The sequence below is a fragment of the Mustela nigripes genome, chromosome 6, assembly GCF_022355385.1.
Source record: "Mustela nigripes isolate SB6536 chromosome 6, MUSNIG.SB6536, whole genome shotgun sequence".
In the NCBI taxonomy this organism is placed as follows: Eukaryota; Metazoa; Chordata; class Mammalia; order Carnivora; family Mustelidae; genus Mustela; species Mustela nigripes.
The window spans coordinates 64,958,128-64,973,832 of NC_081562.1; the positions used below are offsets into that span (position 1 = coordinate 64,958,128).

Sequence of the window (15,705 nt, forward strand, 5' to 3'; positions counted from 1 at the left end):
TTTATAAAAATCAATGAGGGCTATAAGGATTTTGTGAGCCTCAAATTTGGAATTGGAAAGTATCTATGTTATGTTTATGTTTATGTTGCTAGATTGTTTTGGTCGCATACTATTGAGAAATCCTATTCATAGAGAGGAGTGGTTGCAAATGGTAACTGTTTCTTAACAGCTTTTTGAATTCCTGAATTCATATGAAAAAAACACTGCTAAGTTGGGTCTGGTTACTTGTTCTATGGGTGATGCTGTTACCTAGGAGTTTTTGATGTTTTGTTTTGGAATTCCACAAAAGGCCAGTCTACACCATACAGGAGTACTCACAGGTTATATTCAAATTAAAGGTCAAGTTTATTTAGTAGCCTGTTTTCACTTAAAAGAGTTTAAGCACATTCATTATATCCTGTGGACTATAGATGGCAAGAATGCTGTGTCATATTAAAAGTTTAAGCACATACTATATTTTTCTCCCTCTGTCAACTCTATAATTACTAACAGTTTGCCATGCAGACCCCATTTTTCAGTAATTATAAGGCCCTTACTTTTGAACTTTTAAAAAACGTGGTTGATTTATTCTTCTGCTTCATCCCATGAAGAATTTTAGCTTTAAAAGAAAAAAATCCTGCCTTTCTATTCCATTCCCTAGCTCTTTATACTCCTTGACATAAAGATAAGAGCAGTGTTATTGAGTGGCAACAAGCTGAGATGAGTCATTAAATTCTGATCACCTTCCTGCCTGGGCGTTCTTAGAGATAATTTAAATAGACTTTAGTGATCTATTGGCTCTCTGTAAATCTCAGAGGCGTGTAAAAGGAAGGAGCTCGGTTATCATTTTGACCTAAGTTCATGCCAAGAAAGCTGTGAGCCAGAGGACCTCCCCTTGGCTTCTGTGAGAATGCCTTGCCTCTCTACCTTCTCAGCCAATAGGAGGGATGGTGATGCTGGCCTTACTTTGTACAGAATGACCTAGCAACCCGTCCTGTTCACACTTCCTTCTCGCCGCCTCTGTAGCTGAGTCCTGGAGCCCTTTCTGCTTTGCCTTGCTGACGGCAGGAGGATGTGATGACTGACTGCAGAGCCTCCCCTGTAGTCCTGTCTAGAGCCGTGTGAACCTCATCCTTGAAGTCATGTCTGCTCTGGTCTTGGGACTCTGCAGCCCACCGTTGCCTCTGTACTGCTTTCTGTTTCATCTGGTCACTGTTGAGCGAGGCTTTTTGTCAAATAATAGGGGATAATTGTCCCTATTATTTCTTTAAGAATTGTTTCTGACCTTCAGAATACTAAACCACTGGAAGTTCTGGGGGGTGGGGGGGGGGAGTGGCAATCATACCACTGATACGTTGCTCAGAAGTTGCACAGCTTATAGTCCCTGCTTCGTTTTTTGGTCAGTTTTGGCTCTCATAAGCAGTGGCTCTGCCTAAGGGGAGACATTCGTTCTTTCCTTCATCCTTTTGTCCACCCATTCAACACATACTCATTCTGTGCCTGGCCAAGAACGAGAGAGATTTCTACCCTCCAGGGGCATACAGATAGTGGGGGAGACAGACGTTGTATGAGTAGTCATACGAGAAACTGATTACAGTTGTGCACAGAGTCAGAACGGAGAGCATGTACCAGAGACCTGGCCAATAACGGTTAAGATCTCCTGGGTCCTGGCCACATGCCAGGCACTGTGCCACACCATTAATAGGCATGAAGTCACTTAATGCTCAGAATAACTGTTAGCCTTATTTAGTAGAGGAGAAAACAGAATCACAGGAAGTGACCTCTCCAGAGTCACCAAATCCCAGGGGGAGCCAGGATTTGGATCCCTGTCTGTGTGACTCTGGGAGCCACAGGCTTGCCCCTGAGTACCTTTGCCTCTGTGGACAGAACACAGAGCAGGGACCTAGAGACCTCTACTAGGACATCTGCTGCCCAAGGCCTGGGCTCACATTTGTACCATGAGATCAGCTCAGACGTCCTGAGTGTAACAGGGGTCATGACCCTTTTGAAAATCTCACAGAATCGTGTCCCCTTTTCCCAGTAATTTAATGTATACACATGCAGTTTTGCGCAAACTCTTAGGGCTATCTTCCCACTTTATCTGTTCATTTAGAATAAACATCTTGGCGTTAGGTTGTTCTCGAGGTCCTTTATCATACGATTCAGGTGGCAAGAAAGAAATAGTAACAAAAATGAATGTTGGAAGCCCTTCTATGTGAGGGACAATTTATTCCTAAATTTTAAGATTGGGCCACAGGAATGGAGTGGGATTTCTTTGATTTGACATCACCATCAGGAAGAAATATTTTCAGTGAAAGATCAGCTCCTGAGAGTTAAGTTTCTTTGTACTTTTATTTCTTTTCTAAGAATTTGGATATCATTTCCAACATGCAGAGAATAACATTCCCTGACTCTAGTCCCTAACCTCTTTCTCTGAGAGTAACCACCATCCTGCATTTGTCACTTTTCATTTCTACAATTATTTATATGCCATTACTTAGTAGGTATATACCAATGATTATCAAATAGTGTATTTTTAACATATTTTCAAACTTTAAGTCAGTAGTATCACTTGCTTTTCATTTAACATTAGGACTTTGAGGTACATCGTGGGTATGTGTAGCTCTAGTACGTTAGGTTTAATTGTTGTACAGTATTTAAATAGCACAATTTATTTATCTGCTTTTCTGGATTTGGAATTTAGGTTATTTGTACCATTTTTGCTATTGTAAACTATGCCGCAGTGGATTTTGTGTGTGTGTGTGTGTGTGTGTGTGTGTGTGTGCAAATACATGTGGGTTTCTCTCAGGCATAGAAGGGGAGTTGCTGGAACCACAGATAGACACATGTTCGCCGCGTCCTCTACTAGAGGACTTGAAACAATTGCAGCAATTGTCTGAGAATCCCCTTGGCTTTGCTCCACATTTTGGGCTTCACTTGGTAGTGTCAGATATTTTAATTTTTGCCCATTTGATGGTTATGAATTCTACTTCAGAGGATTCATGAAAGAAAATATAACCAAGGTACATTGGACAGATCAGCTATGAATGATATTTTACAAGATCATAATTATGTAAATCCCGAATACCACTTCAATCAAATATTTTGAAAGAAATCTATCTGGAGGATGAGGGGTGTGAGTGTGTGTGCGTGTGTGTGTGTGTGCATGTGTATGTGAGTGTTGGCAACCTTGTAAGAGAGACTGAAACCTAGTATTCTATAGTAGTAAGTAAACCTAAGTTCTAAAATTTAAAAAAAAATGTTATAATTGTGTTCTTTTTAAAACCTTGTGATATATACCGGAAACAAAAAGCCTAAAAGTCTTGAGGATGATTGCTTCCAGGGAACAGGACTTGGGAGTGGGTCAGGGGACTGTTACTTCTTGTTGAAAGCCTTATCATTCTGTTTGACTTTCTCTCCCCTCACTGCCACGTACATAATTAGAAGCAATGGGGTCATCCATCAACGCAGCCCACAGCAGCCTGCGAGCCCTCAGCCCTCCTCTCTGCCTGTGCACCCTCACCGGGAGAATGGGAAGCAACAGCGATTTCCTCACCGAGGAGCTTGGGGTGGTTGCCACTCCCCATCGCCGCCAGAACCCAAGAGCAGTGGATTCCCAGTGTCTCCTCGAGCCATGTGGTCCGTGATGAGGTACTGACAGGGCTCCCCAGGGCCATTTTCATGCTCCAGCACCACCTGGTGTAGCCAGGGTTGGGCAGGAGAAGTAAAATACCCAGTGAGTGTCTCCTGACTCCCCTCTCTCTCTCCGCCTTTCCCTCCCTCCTCCTCCTCTTCATTCTTCCCTTTCCCTATATTAGATGAGGTAAGATAGGAGTCGCTGGAAGCAGCAAGTAGCTGCCCCGCTCTGGGCCTTGATTTGGAAGCACCGGGTGGGACGTGGGTCTGAGAAGCCTCAGTTAGGCAGGACAGACACTTGACTGTGTCCCTAGGGAAAAGCCGTGCATGGAAGAGCAGGCACTCTGGGAGGGTGGGGGTCCTCTTTTCACCCAGCCGTGAAAATTAACAGAGATTCATCAGAACAGGTCCCCTCACTAAATTAGGTTGTGTCTCAAATAGTTTGAACCACAGGCAAGTCAGAATTTAATAAAGATGGAAATGAGATTCATCCTGTTAACATTTTACCACTTCAGATTCCAGTTCTTATTCCTCTGTGCGATCCTAGAAAACTCTCATTTCAGAGTCTTGGTTTCCAGTTATTCCCACTTTTGTCGGTGTTTTTGGATTTTGCTTCGTTCATTCATTTCATTCATTTACTCATCAACATAGCTACTGAACATCTGTCAAGTGTCAGGCACTGTTCTAGGCACCAGGGATGTCCTGGTAAATAAGGAGGACAAGGTCTGAAGTCTTGTATAGCTTCCTTTCCAGTAGAAGAAGACATAGTCTAAATTATTAGCAAGGAATGAACAGTGTGGTAGAGAGTGAGGGGCGGGCCTGGCCTGGCCAAATTGGGGTTGGTTGGTCAGGGAAGGCCTCCAGAATCCCTGTAATGACAGGAGGAGCTAGTCCTGCAAAGACCTGCCAAGATCTGGGCAGAAGGTTCCAGACTTGGGCTAATGAGCAAGTGGGAGCTGGAAGAGGTGAGGTCAGGGAGTGGCCAGGCCCAGATAATGAAGGGTCCTGTTGGCTATAAAATTAAGTTTGGATTTTATTCTGGGTAGAGAAGGAACACTTTAGAGGTTTCTTACTTGTTTTAAGTGTGGAGAGAAATGATCACATTTCTTTTTTAAAATGTTCACTGGCTTCTTTGTAGTGCTTGATGTAAGGGGGCAAGAATAAAGCAGAGGAGGGTTTGGAGACTTCTATACAGACTGTGTGAACAAACAAGGTCTTGGCCACGGGTGACAGGGACTGTGTTGGATTTGGGACATCTTTTGGATGTAGGTCCTACAGGACTTGCTGATGCTTGGGATGAAGGGGAGAGGTGAGAAGAGAAAGGGAAAGGCAGGAAATGAGGATTTGGGGGTATCTGGCTTCAACAGTTGGGTGGATGGTGGTACCAGTTACTGAGATGGAAAGGCTAGGGGAGAGTAGGTTTTCTGACAGTTTGGGGCGGGGGTGGGGAGGATGAAATCACAAAAATGTATGAAATTCCTGTGGAAGGAAAAAGAGAGATAAGATAGAGTCCTATATCATTGGGGAAATCTTGACTTTTTTATGGAGGGCCGTGGAGGAAAAGAAGACAGAGAATTTTAGAGAAATTGTTAATTTTTAAAGAAAGGCCAAGGAGGAAGGGTACCTGGGTGGCTCAGTTGGTTAAGGGACTGCTTTTGACTCAGGTCATGATCCTGGAGTCTCAGGATCGAGTCCTGCATTGGGCTCCCTGTTCAGCGGGGAGTCTGCTTCTCCCTCTGAATATCCCTCTCTTTCTCTTTCAAATAAGTAAAATCTTAAAAAAAAAAAAAAAAAAGACAGAAAGAAAGAAAGGCCAAGGAGGAGAAAGAAGAGCAATTAATAGAATATGGAGATTTTCAAGGTGGCTTCAACATGTGACTCTCATGAAGAAAGGACCATATTAGACTTTACTCAGATTCATATCCCCAGTTACTTTCACAGTGTCTGGCTAATCGTAGTTGCTCGAATATTTGTGAAATGACTAAATTAATGAACTGATGGGAAGAAAGTGTTGGAATTAATCACAGAAAGAATAATTTTCAGTAAATTTGACAATGAAGGAATGGTGGAGGGGTGCCTGGGTGGTTCATTCAGTTAAGTGTCTGACTCCTGGTTTCAGTTTCAGGGTCATGATCTCAGGGCCAAGAAATCAATCCCTGTGTTGGGCTCCACACTCTGTGGGGAGTCTGCTTCAGGATTCTCCCTCTCCCTCGCTTGCTTACTCTCAAATGAATAAATCACTCTTTTAAATGGGCTTGCCCACTCAACTCTCAATAAATAAATCTTTTAAATAAATGAAGGAATGGTGGAGAAGGATGTTATCTGGAGGTGTGTTAGGTTTTTGTTTTCATTCTTATTTTAAATTTGGTGGATGTGTGTACATGTGGGTAAGTTCTTGTTGCAAGCCTTGTCATTCTGTTTGACAAACTGTCGAGAAGAGAGATGGAAGACATGGCAGCAGAAAGGGATGGGATGAATTAGGAATACCAGGGGAATGCTGCGTTTGCTGATGTCCTAGAAATACTCCTACCGTGGCTCATTTCAGGCTACATATGTGACACCCTTGACCATGGCGTTAGGGGGAGATGTGTTAGAGCCCACCACTGTGCAGTATTTCCACTGCCTCATAGACCACAGAGTTAGTAGTAAAACGAAGTAAACCAATTAGGCAGTGATGAGCTTTGAGTGGTTATCACCTTTGCTTTTAATATGATTTTTAAAATTTTGTTTCATTTTCAGTAATGGATGTACTTAATAACTGGTCTGCAGAATTCAAAAAAATTTAAAATCGTCATCTTCTGCAAGTCCAGGGTTCCAGGCGAGGACTTGGCTTAGGGGAGGAGGCAGGACACCTGTGTCATTTGATGTGGAGTGCACTTCTCTGTTGAACTCTCAGGTGGTGGAAAGATTCTTGCAATCCTTCTTAGACTGTCGATGAAGCACCTTTTGACTTGCTCTGATGGGGTTTGGGGCTAACACATTGAATCAGGTGACATTCTCTTGTAGGTTACATTTTTTTTTTTAAACCCTGAACACCAGGATATTATTTTAGAAACAATGGTATCTGAAGAGCAGTATACAGCACAGCTGAAACTGGGTCAGAGTTTTACTAAGTTACCATGTTTATGGGCAAGATAGACTTTCCTTTGGAAAGTTGTCATAAATTTTCCCTCTTTTGAAAGGAAAGGTATTATATTTTTGAGTATACATTTGATTAGTGTTAAAATTATTTTTGTAAAACGTTGCATGAACTTTTGTCAGAAGCTGGTCAGGTAAAGCAAATAAAAGTCCAAGAAGTTGTGCTGTCCTAGTTCCTAAGGTCTCGAGACCATGTTTAAGTCACGGCTCCTACGAAGACATGATCTCTGATCTCCTTCAACCTGTGTTTCCCCATCTGCAAATGGGGAAAGCAGTAGGAATAACCCTTTCCTCTCCACTTGGTTGTCAGGACTAAGAGCAATAGCACAGGTAAGATGCAGACCGATAGGAGCCAGGCACACAGGTGGCCGGTCAGCGCATGGCAGCCGGCCTTGTCTGGATTGCTAGTTTCATATTATAACCCTTCTCATTCCGTGTGGGTTTCTGGACAGCAGGCGGCATCATGAAAATGGTGAACCTGCAGGGTGCAGGCAGGGCATGAGATGTTTGTGTAGGATGGGTTTTCTTTTATGTTTTTTGATTGAACTTTGAGCCTGTTTGCTAGTACACATTTGTACTGCGTGGATGGCATTAGTCTGACAAAAAATTAGGCTGAACACTATGATGTAAACTGTTTTCAGAGGTTACTACACATAGGGGAAAATCCCAACCCAGAAAAAAAAAAGACCCTACTACATTTATTCAGTTACCAGTTTTTCTGCGTGAGTTGGTGATTGACTCATGGGTAGAAAGTGCAATAGAAAACTTCACACTTAGGGTACATGCTCTGGAGTCAGATAAGATTTCAGTTGATGCTGTGTTTTACTGAATTACTCCATGTGAATTGAGGAATGTTTTGTATGTAAATATTCCTTCCCTTATCTTCTTTATTATGTTAAATTCATTCACACATGGGTACATTTTCTTTTTCACATTGGAAAGGTCAGTGAATTCTTATCTTCAGAACTCATAGCAACATTTATACATAACTATGTATAGTCAACTTTTCATGATATACTTGATTGATTTCATTTTTAAATGACAATGGTCACACTAGGCACTGAAGAACAGTTCTTGGCTCAATAAGTTCTTGGTCATTTCCTCTTTTTTCCAGCTGGATCCGACAGGGGTCCTTCATTTAACACTATTTACTGAGTACCTACTCAGTGCTCAATACCATTTTTGGTGTGAGGAATATGGTGGTGAAGCAAATTCAGCCCTGCCTTCATGGAACTTGGCTGGGTGATGATCATGGTATTTTTACTTAAAATGAGCTCATTTTCTACCTTTGTGGGCAATGTAGTGGTTAGAATTTTTTCACTTCATTGGGTCTTAAAAGAGTTTTTCTTGTAAATACCTTACCCATAGGTATGCAGATCCAGAAACTAAGACAGGTTTAGGACTGGAGAACAGTTTGGCACTAAAGTGAATTTGTGAGGTAATTAAATTCAGGGGACTTAGGGAGGCACATAAATATTTTGACCTTCACTTGCGGAATGGGTAACTGAACTTTTAAGTATCGTTTTAATGCTGGATTTCTGTAGACCTTGCATTACACTCTTTTCCCCCAAAGTAAGAAATGCTGTGCAGATTAAACTCCTGAGGTGGGATTTTGTACTTTCATCCACACATATGATCCTGTGAATAGGGCAGGTGTGTTGCAGATCATTATTAATAGTCTCAGCTTTGAGAGGAACTTTGTAAGCTAGCGAAGTGTGATTTGCAAGTGATAGAAAAAAAATCTGTTGAAAGCTTGTATCTGACTAATAACTGGGCTCTCTTTTGTATCCCCTTACCCCCAGTTTTACACACTTTTTCTGTTGACTGGTTTTCAAATGAGCCATTTCTAGTCTCATTCAGCTGCTGCTTTCCAAAATGAAATGCCCAGGGGTGCCTGGCTGGCTTAGTCAGGAAGACATGTGGCTCTTGATCTTGGGGCTGTAAGTTCGAGCCCCACATTGGGTGTGGAGATTACTTAAAAATAAAATGTTTTTTAAAAAAAATAAACGACTGAGTGAAAGAGATGTGGTGTTAACTAATAGGTCTACATGGAAAATCATCCAGCAGTTCCAGGTGAAGTTTGGGGGCTCATAATAGTAAATCCCCTCCGCTACTTTAAAATCTCGTAATGCAGGTGTGAGCCTCAAATGAATCCATGTTAAGAATATAGATCACCTCATGAAAGTACATGTTAAGTAAGATTTTATTATAAAGAGACTGCAGATTCTCTTCAGTTGCTATTTATCATTTTCTACTTTGCTTTGTTTAAAGATGAACTGGGCCACATTTTGCTAGAGAATTTTTCTCTCTTCCTCAGTGGTGTAAATTCTTTGGTCTTTTAGTTGTTCTTGGATGGCTGCTTCCAGATCATTATGACTTACTTCAGGGAGGCACATGATGGGTGGAGGGATCCGGGAAAGCAATGATGCCTGGGCTGCATTTTATAAAGACACTAGCCAAACCAGCCAGCGTAATTATTGTTAAAATGATTTATTATGTAACAACTGTGTAACTGTCCACTATCAACCTATCCTATGGGCACAATATCCCAATGATACTTCTTCTGACTTTTTTCCCATATACCCTGAGCTTTTTCATAGTTTGTCCATTTCTTTTTAACATAGCGATCTGACCATAGCTTTTGCTAATACTGTGTGCTCCTTTTGGATGTCGGTGAACTGCAGACATGCTTAGTGAATGTGAGGCACTGGAGAAAGGAAGTGAGTGATTGCTGGAGGCATTTGTCTTCCTGTAGAGAAAGAAATATTTTATTGGGAAGGGTGAACAAATGGTGGTATTTTGCTAGAGGAGTGATGGAAAGGGTGAGAAATTTCTTTTAAAAACATTGAAATGGGGGCGCCTGGGTGGCTCAGTGGGTTAAAGCCTCTGCCTTCAGCTCAGGTTGTGATCCCAGGGTCTTGGGATAGAGCCCTGCATTGGGCTCTCTGCTCAGCTGCTTCCTCTTTTCTCTCTCTCTGCCTGCCTCACCACCTACTTTTGATCTCTGTCTGTCAAATAAATAAATTTTTTAAAAAGAGGCTAAATTATTAAAAAAAACATTAAAACATAAATTAAGAAGTTATTTTTAAGTCTGTGTTGTCAGATTTCTTAATTAGGAAGTGCGTTTATTGTGATACTATCATTAATGTACCTTTAATGTTCATTAGTAGGATCGATTTACCCAAGCTGGGCTTTCAGATTCTTTTAGAGTAAGTAGCTTTTTCGAAATATGGAACTTATCAGAAAAGTATTCTCTTGTGTGGATACAGAATTAGAAAAGAATTGTTTTTTCTTCTTACTGTTTCCTAACCATTAGTTTTGAGCGAGATCATTCTTTTTGAACCAGACCTAGAGTATGTGGTGAGGCAGGAATTACCTTGATGAGTTTGTCTGAAAGCTTATTGTAATCTGCTTTGGTTCTTGAACTGAGCTCTGCACTAAAATGGATCATTTCAGTAATGTGTTCCTTGGATTCATTCAGAACATAGCACTAAAAGCTTCTTCCAAATAAATCACATGCTAAGGAGGCAAAATTCCTTTTAATTTATGGATGGCAGTTGGTAGAGTTCCTAACTGCTGACAGCCCCTGGTTCATTCTGTTGAATCTTGATTGGGTACTGATTCTTGGCAATCTTCGATCCCCTGGGAATTTCAGTCAGTGGATGATAAGTTCTTTCCTTTCTCAGTGTAGAGCAATCAAGCTTAGGCATCTGCTTTCCAACTGGATGCACAGGGACATATGTTGAAAGAGAAAACTATCAGAATGTAGGCATTTCTGGTTGGCATGCAGTTTTGTCATTGCCACAATAAGCTCTTCATAGAAGAGGATCCCAGGCCTCCTGCTTTTCCAGCCCCTCACCAGCCCCTGTATGGAGCTCTGCACCTCTGTCCTGTGTGCTTAAGAGGCTGGGTGGTCTCCAGGCCACCAAACAGCTCTCCTTTCTTACTCTGAGCACAGCAAGGGCTCTTAGGATGTTTAGGGAGTTTACTGCTTTCTTTGCTCTTTTTGTTAATGCTACTGACATCCAGCTTAATAATTTTTTTCTCTTTATCTTTCTAAGTGTTAGCCTGCTGAGAGGTTATAGAGTGATTCTAATAGCAGTATCAGTTCATCTTACCATTGTAAACACTCAAGGTGTATATCAATAACTCACGGGAATCTTGTGCCACCACGCCCAGCGATCCATTCATGGTGGCTGCAGATAATTAGGTGGGATTTTCAGCTTGTTGTTCTGAAAATCATCTGCCACACGTTTTGATCTGGTCATGTGTTTTGTAGTGTGAATGTAAGAGAATCTTAAAAATGTACATACTTGAGAAAAACTTTTTTTTTTAATTCAAGAAGAGTTTGGAGGGACTTTTTAAAAAAATTTTTTATTAACATATGATGTATTTGGAGGGACCTTGTGAGTGGAAATTGTGGGAATAAAAATGATTGAAAATTCCCTTGTTAGAAGCAAGCACGATGTTTTTCAAAATCAGTGTCAACCACAGTCACTCCCATGGAGTGTGCACTTAACCATCCGCCAGAGATGGGGTCACAGGTTTTATGAGCAGCTTACAATTTTCATTCCTAGTAAAACCTATGAGGGAGACAGTGTACAAAGACCATGGGCTCAGACCAGAGTGCCCGGGTTTGAATTCTGTTCCACTTCTTACCACGTATATAGTCTTTGGCCACTTACTTCATCTCTCTGTGTCTGTCGTTCCCTTGTGGGTAGGTGGCAGTCCTGCCGATTCCTACCCCATGAGGGTATTGTGAGGAATGAATGAGTTTATGTAGGAAAAGAGCTTAAAATAGCTTTTCATTAATGGTAGTGCTAGGATTTTGCTTCTCTTCCCCCTCTTGTTTGTTTTATGCCAAAGCCAATGTGGAAGAAATACTGTTTATAAATCTTCTTTTAGCACATTCACATTTATGAAAGAAAATGGAATAGTCTTGATTTTTACTTGTGATATTTAGTTGTCTTCTCTTTTTTCATGAGTTTAAGTAGTTTAAAGGGAAATGATTATTCAAGAAAAATATTCCTGTACCCCTCATGGAAAGTTCACTGAAGTTTAGCAGGATGATAGAATTCTCGTGTTAACACTAATTTTTGACTGATAAATACCATGCCCATTATGAATTGTCTCAAAGATGTGTTAGTTTATGAGACTAACAGTTGACTTTTTAAAATTCAGAGTTTTTGGTTTTTTAGAATTACTACAGAATAAAACATTGCTCTAGTAAACAAATCATTAGGTTGAAAAAAATAATAAAGACTTAATTTATCAATATTTTTAGGTAGGTGATCAGACAGCCATATAGGAATACGTGTTTTATGTTGTAGATTTGTGAATTTTTAATGCCGCTCATGTTTTTCAAACCGTGATCTTTATTACTTTATATATAATGTAGAAAATATGTATTGATTTTGAAATCACCAAAAGCAGCAGTCTCCATGAGAAGCCTGGCATTGAAGATTTGCTTGTAACGATTTAACCTCTAAAAGTATTGGTAAAGTGTTTAAGTGGAACATAAGTATGGATTTTTAGGGAATGAAGGCGATTAATATATCATAATTTGGAAAAAAATAATAAAAGGAAAACAAACAAACAAACCCAAACAACCAGCCAAAGCTGGACAGAGGGGCGGAGGAAGTATGTTTGTCTCATGTTAAGAGTGAGACATACCCTCAGTCCCTAATTGAATAAATAATACATTTCAGCTTTTGAGTGGTAGAGCTTTGGGTTCCTGACAGTTAAGTCTTTATCATAGATTGTTTTTCATACTTTGCATTTAGCTCTTAAAGTAATTTTTGTTTGTCAGTGTAAAAGGAATATGACTTTGTGAAAAGAATTATGATCTGTACTGCAATAACAGTGAATGTTTTTGATTTAAAAAAGTTGTCTAGGCGCACTTGGCTGGCTCAGTCAGTGGAGAGTGAAATTCATGACCTCAGGGTTGTGGGTTTGTGTCCCACATTGGGTGTGGAGATTACTTAAAAAAATTAAAAATTAAAAATAAATTAAAAATAAATAATTCATCTGTTTGATTACAGTTTGGGTTTTCATGCAGTCAGTGAAAGGCTGTGTGTTTATCCTCATGCAACTTGTTTCTCTCTTTTTTATGGTGTGTAATTTACAGCTGCAAAGGTTAGGTAAACCTTTCAGATAAATTGAGATTGAGTGCCAATCTCCAGTTATTTTTAAGCAGAAAATACAGGTACAATAATAGCTGAGAACTATTGGTTCAAGAGAACATGATGTCTTGAACACTGAAACTGTCATCATTGTCCCTCTATGCTGTTTGTGAAAAGTCTCAACAATGTAGGGTTGCTAATAGGTTTTTTTGCTTATTTGTTTGTTTGGTAAAGGAAGAGTTTATTTCCCAGGGTGGACTGTGTATGTAAAGAAATGAGAGGCACCTCTGGGTAGTGTAGGAGCCTTGGCCTGGTTTGTGGGAAAACTGGGTTCACTCTGATTCTGATTTGTTGGGGGTCCTTGGGCCAGTTACTTTACTCCCATGGATTTTTGTTTTTCTTACCTGTGACACAACATAAGGGAGACAGGGTGGACTGGTTTCCAGTCATGTGAAACTCTCTGTGAGGCCTGTTTTGGCCAGACCCTTATGAGTCTGTGCTGTCGCTGTTCCTCTTTGTGTCTTCCATGGACACGTGTGCAGGTGGAAGGGGGTTGACTGTGAAAGGAGACGACATGGAGAAATGACCCTCATGTAGGGCTCTCAGGAGTAACTAAATGGACAGTGGAGGACATTTTGCTAATGTGCATTTTGTCATTTCCTTTTCCGTCTTGAGTTCTTGATGACCCGAAGTCTTTAAAACTTAAGTCAGATGTCTTGATGAAAACTATCAATATGGGAAAAGATCAAATTTTGCCTTCAGTTTTCCTGTTGTAATCAGTGCCATGCCTTTGGAAGCTGACTCCTGCTGCTATATATGCAGAAGTAGTTTGTTGATTCATTTCATTAATAAACATTTATTAAACACTTGGTACAAAAATGTCTTAGGGATCATTTGCTTGCAAAGAACAAAGCCTTTTGAAAACTTGCTTCAGCAAATTGAGGCATTTGTTAGAAGGACACACTGGAATGTGCCAGCACCCCAGCATGGAAATTGAGCCTGGGTTTGTTAGGGACACAAAAACTGGCAAAGTCAGCAGATTTATTTTCTGCTTCTTTGGGGCTTCATGGTCTTTTGCTTTAAAAAAAAAAAAATTCGTGTTGTTTTTCTTTCCACCTCTTTTTAAAGACTAGCTTTTCTTATTTTGTTCAGTGCAGAGCTGCCTCAGTCCTAGCTTCACATAGCCTCCCAGCTCAGTTCCACAGAAGAGGGGCTAGATTCACTGGGTCCTGACTGCAGAGTCCCAGAGGGGGACTGATTGGCCCAGCGTCGATGTGCTTACAGCCCAGGAGAGAGGTTGTACAGATAGATAAGGTCATCTGTGGCAGTAAGTGCAGTTAGATACCTGCACACCGAAGGAGGGATATGCAGGGCCGCATAGCATGTCGGCTAGGGAAATCTGATGTGAGCCGTGTTGTCGCAGATGAGCCAGTGAACTGAAGGCAGGACGGCTCTCCAGGCAGAAGGTATAGCGTGAGGGAGAATGCGGCAGCGCGCACCTGCGGAGCGTATGTGTGTGTGTGCACGTGTGTCTGTGTGTTCGTGTGTGTGTGCACGTGTGTCTGTGTGTTCGTGTGTGTGTGCACGTGTGTGTGTAATAAGCAGCTCAGGACTCGAGTAATGGGAGATGAGGCTGAGAATGTTGGCAGGAGCCTGTCACGAGGAATTTGGGAGAGATGCCAGGGGACTTTGACTCCTGCCTAAGGAAGGGCAACAACAGGTGCAGGACAAGCTCGTCTGTTTTTTTGGATCACACATACGAGAAGTCTGAGCATAAAGCTGGATGGAGCACAATTTTTAAGTGAAGATTAAAAAGCTCAAACCATTTGATGTTATTTGTATACTTTTGAGAATGACAAAGCAGTAATTCTGAGATTTTTAACATATTTGAATCCTACATATCTGTGAAAGCTCCATATTTTCTCTTTATCTGTAAAGATTATATAAAATTTTCTTATATAAAATTTCTTATATAAAATTTTCTCTACACATTTTTGTAATTTTGGAAGAATTCTTATATTTAAGATCAGTTAGCAGGAGCCTTAAGAGTGCATTTGCCTGTGGTAGGGAGAGGCTCTACCATTTATCCACACCTGTTAATTGATTTATGCCTTTTTGATTTATGATTTGCTTCTAACGAATAGAAATTAATGGAAACTTCACAGAGGTGATAATCCCTTCCTATTATGCATTCAGTATGCTAAGTTTGATATAATTTTGATTTCTGGTTTCTGATTAAAATAATCATTTCCTCTTATGTGTATTGTGTCCAAGCAGCTGTTGTGTTTTGTATTGGCACAGATAATTGCTTTTCTACTTGGCAAAGAAAATGAGCAGATGCAAAACAAATATCTTTTCCTGGCATGGTCTTTTGGAAGCTCTAAAGCCCAGTGTTGACGACGTTTTCATAAGTGATACAGCAAGTGCAGCTCAATGTCAGACTGTAGCTATTAACTGCCAGGTATTCACTGTGTGTGGCCAAGATAAATTCTAACCAAATTTGTGTATTTGACTTAGATTTCGAGCTTGAAAATAAGAAACAGTTTAGTTTTCCCATGAGGAAAATAGTATGTTGACATGAAGGCCTCTATTGATGCAATTGCCCCCAAAAGTGATTCTAGAATTTCCATCTACATTTACTTTTAATATTGGTGGAGCCGTGGTGTGCTCAGTGGTTAGGTGCATGGCTCCTGGGGTCACACCAAATGGACTTAGGTCCCAGATTTCTCATTTAGTAGCAGTATAAACTTTGGATTAAGTGATTTCCATATCCATAAAATAGGAATAATCAGTTCTTAGAAATGGCATGAAATATTTAAAGCATGAGGCC

At 40.6% G+C, this 15,705-nt stretch overlaps 1 protein-coding gene across 2 annotated transcripts in view; it reads left to right on the forward strand.

Moving 5' to 3' along the window:
* TMTC1 (transmembrane O-mannosyltransferase targeting cadherins 1) overlaps positions 1 to 15,705 on the forward strand; it is a 266,298-nt gene that overhangs the window by 37,658 nt on the left and 212,935 nt on the right. For both annotated transcript variants that reach the window (XM_059402726.1, XM_059402727.1), the window contains one exon: positions 3,424 to 3,630. In XM_059402726.1, coding sequence (XP_059258709.1) covers positions 3,424 to 3,630 — 207 coding nt within the window. The remainder of the gene's footprint in view (positions 1 to 3,423; positions 3,631 to 15,705) is intronic.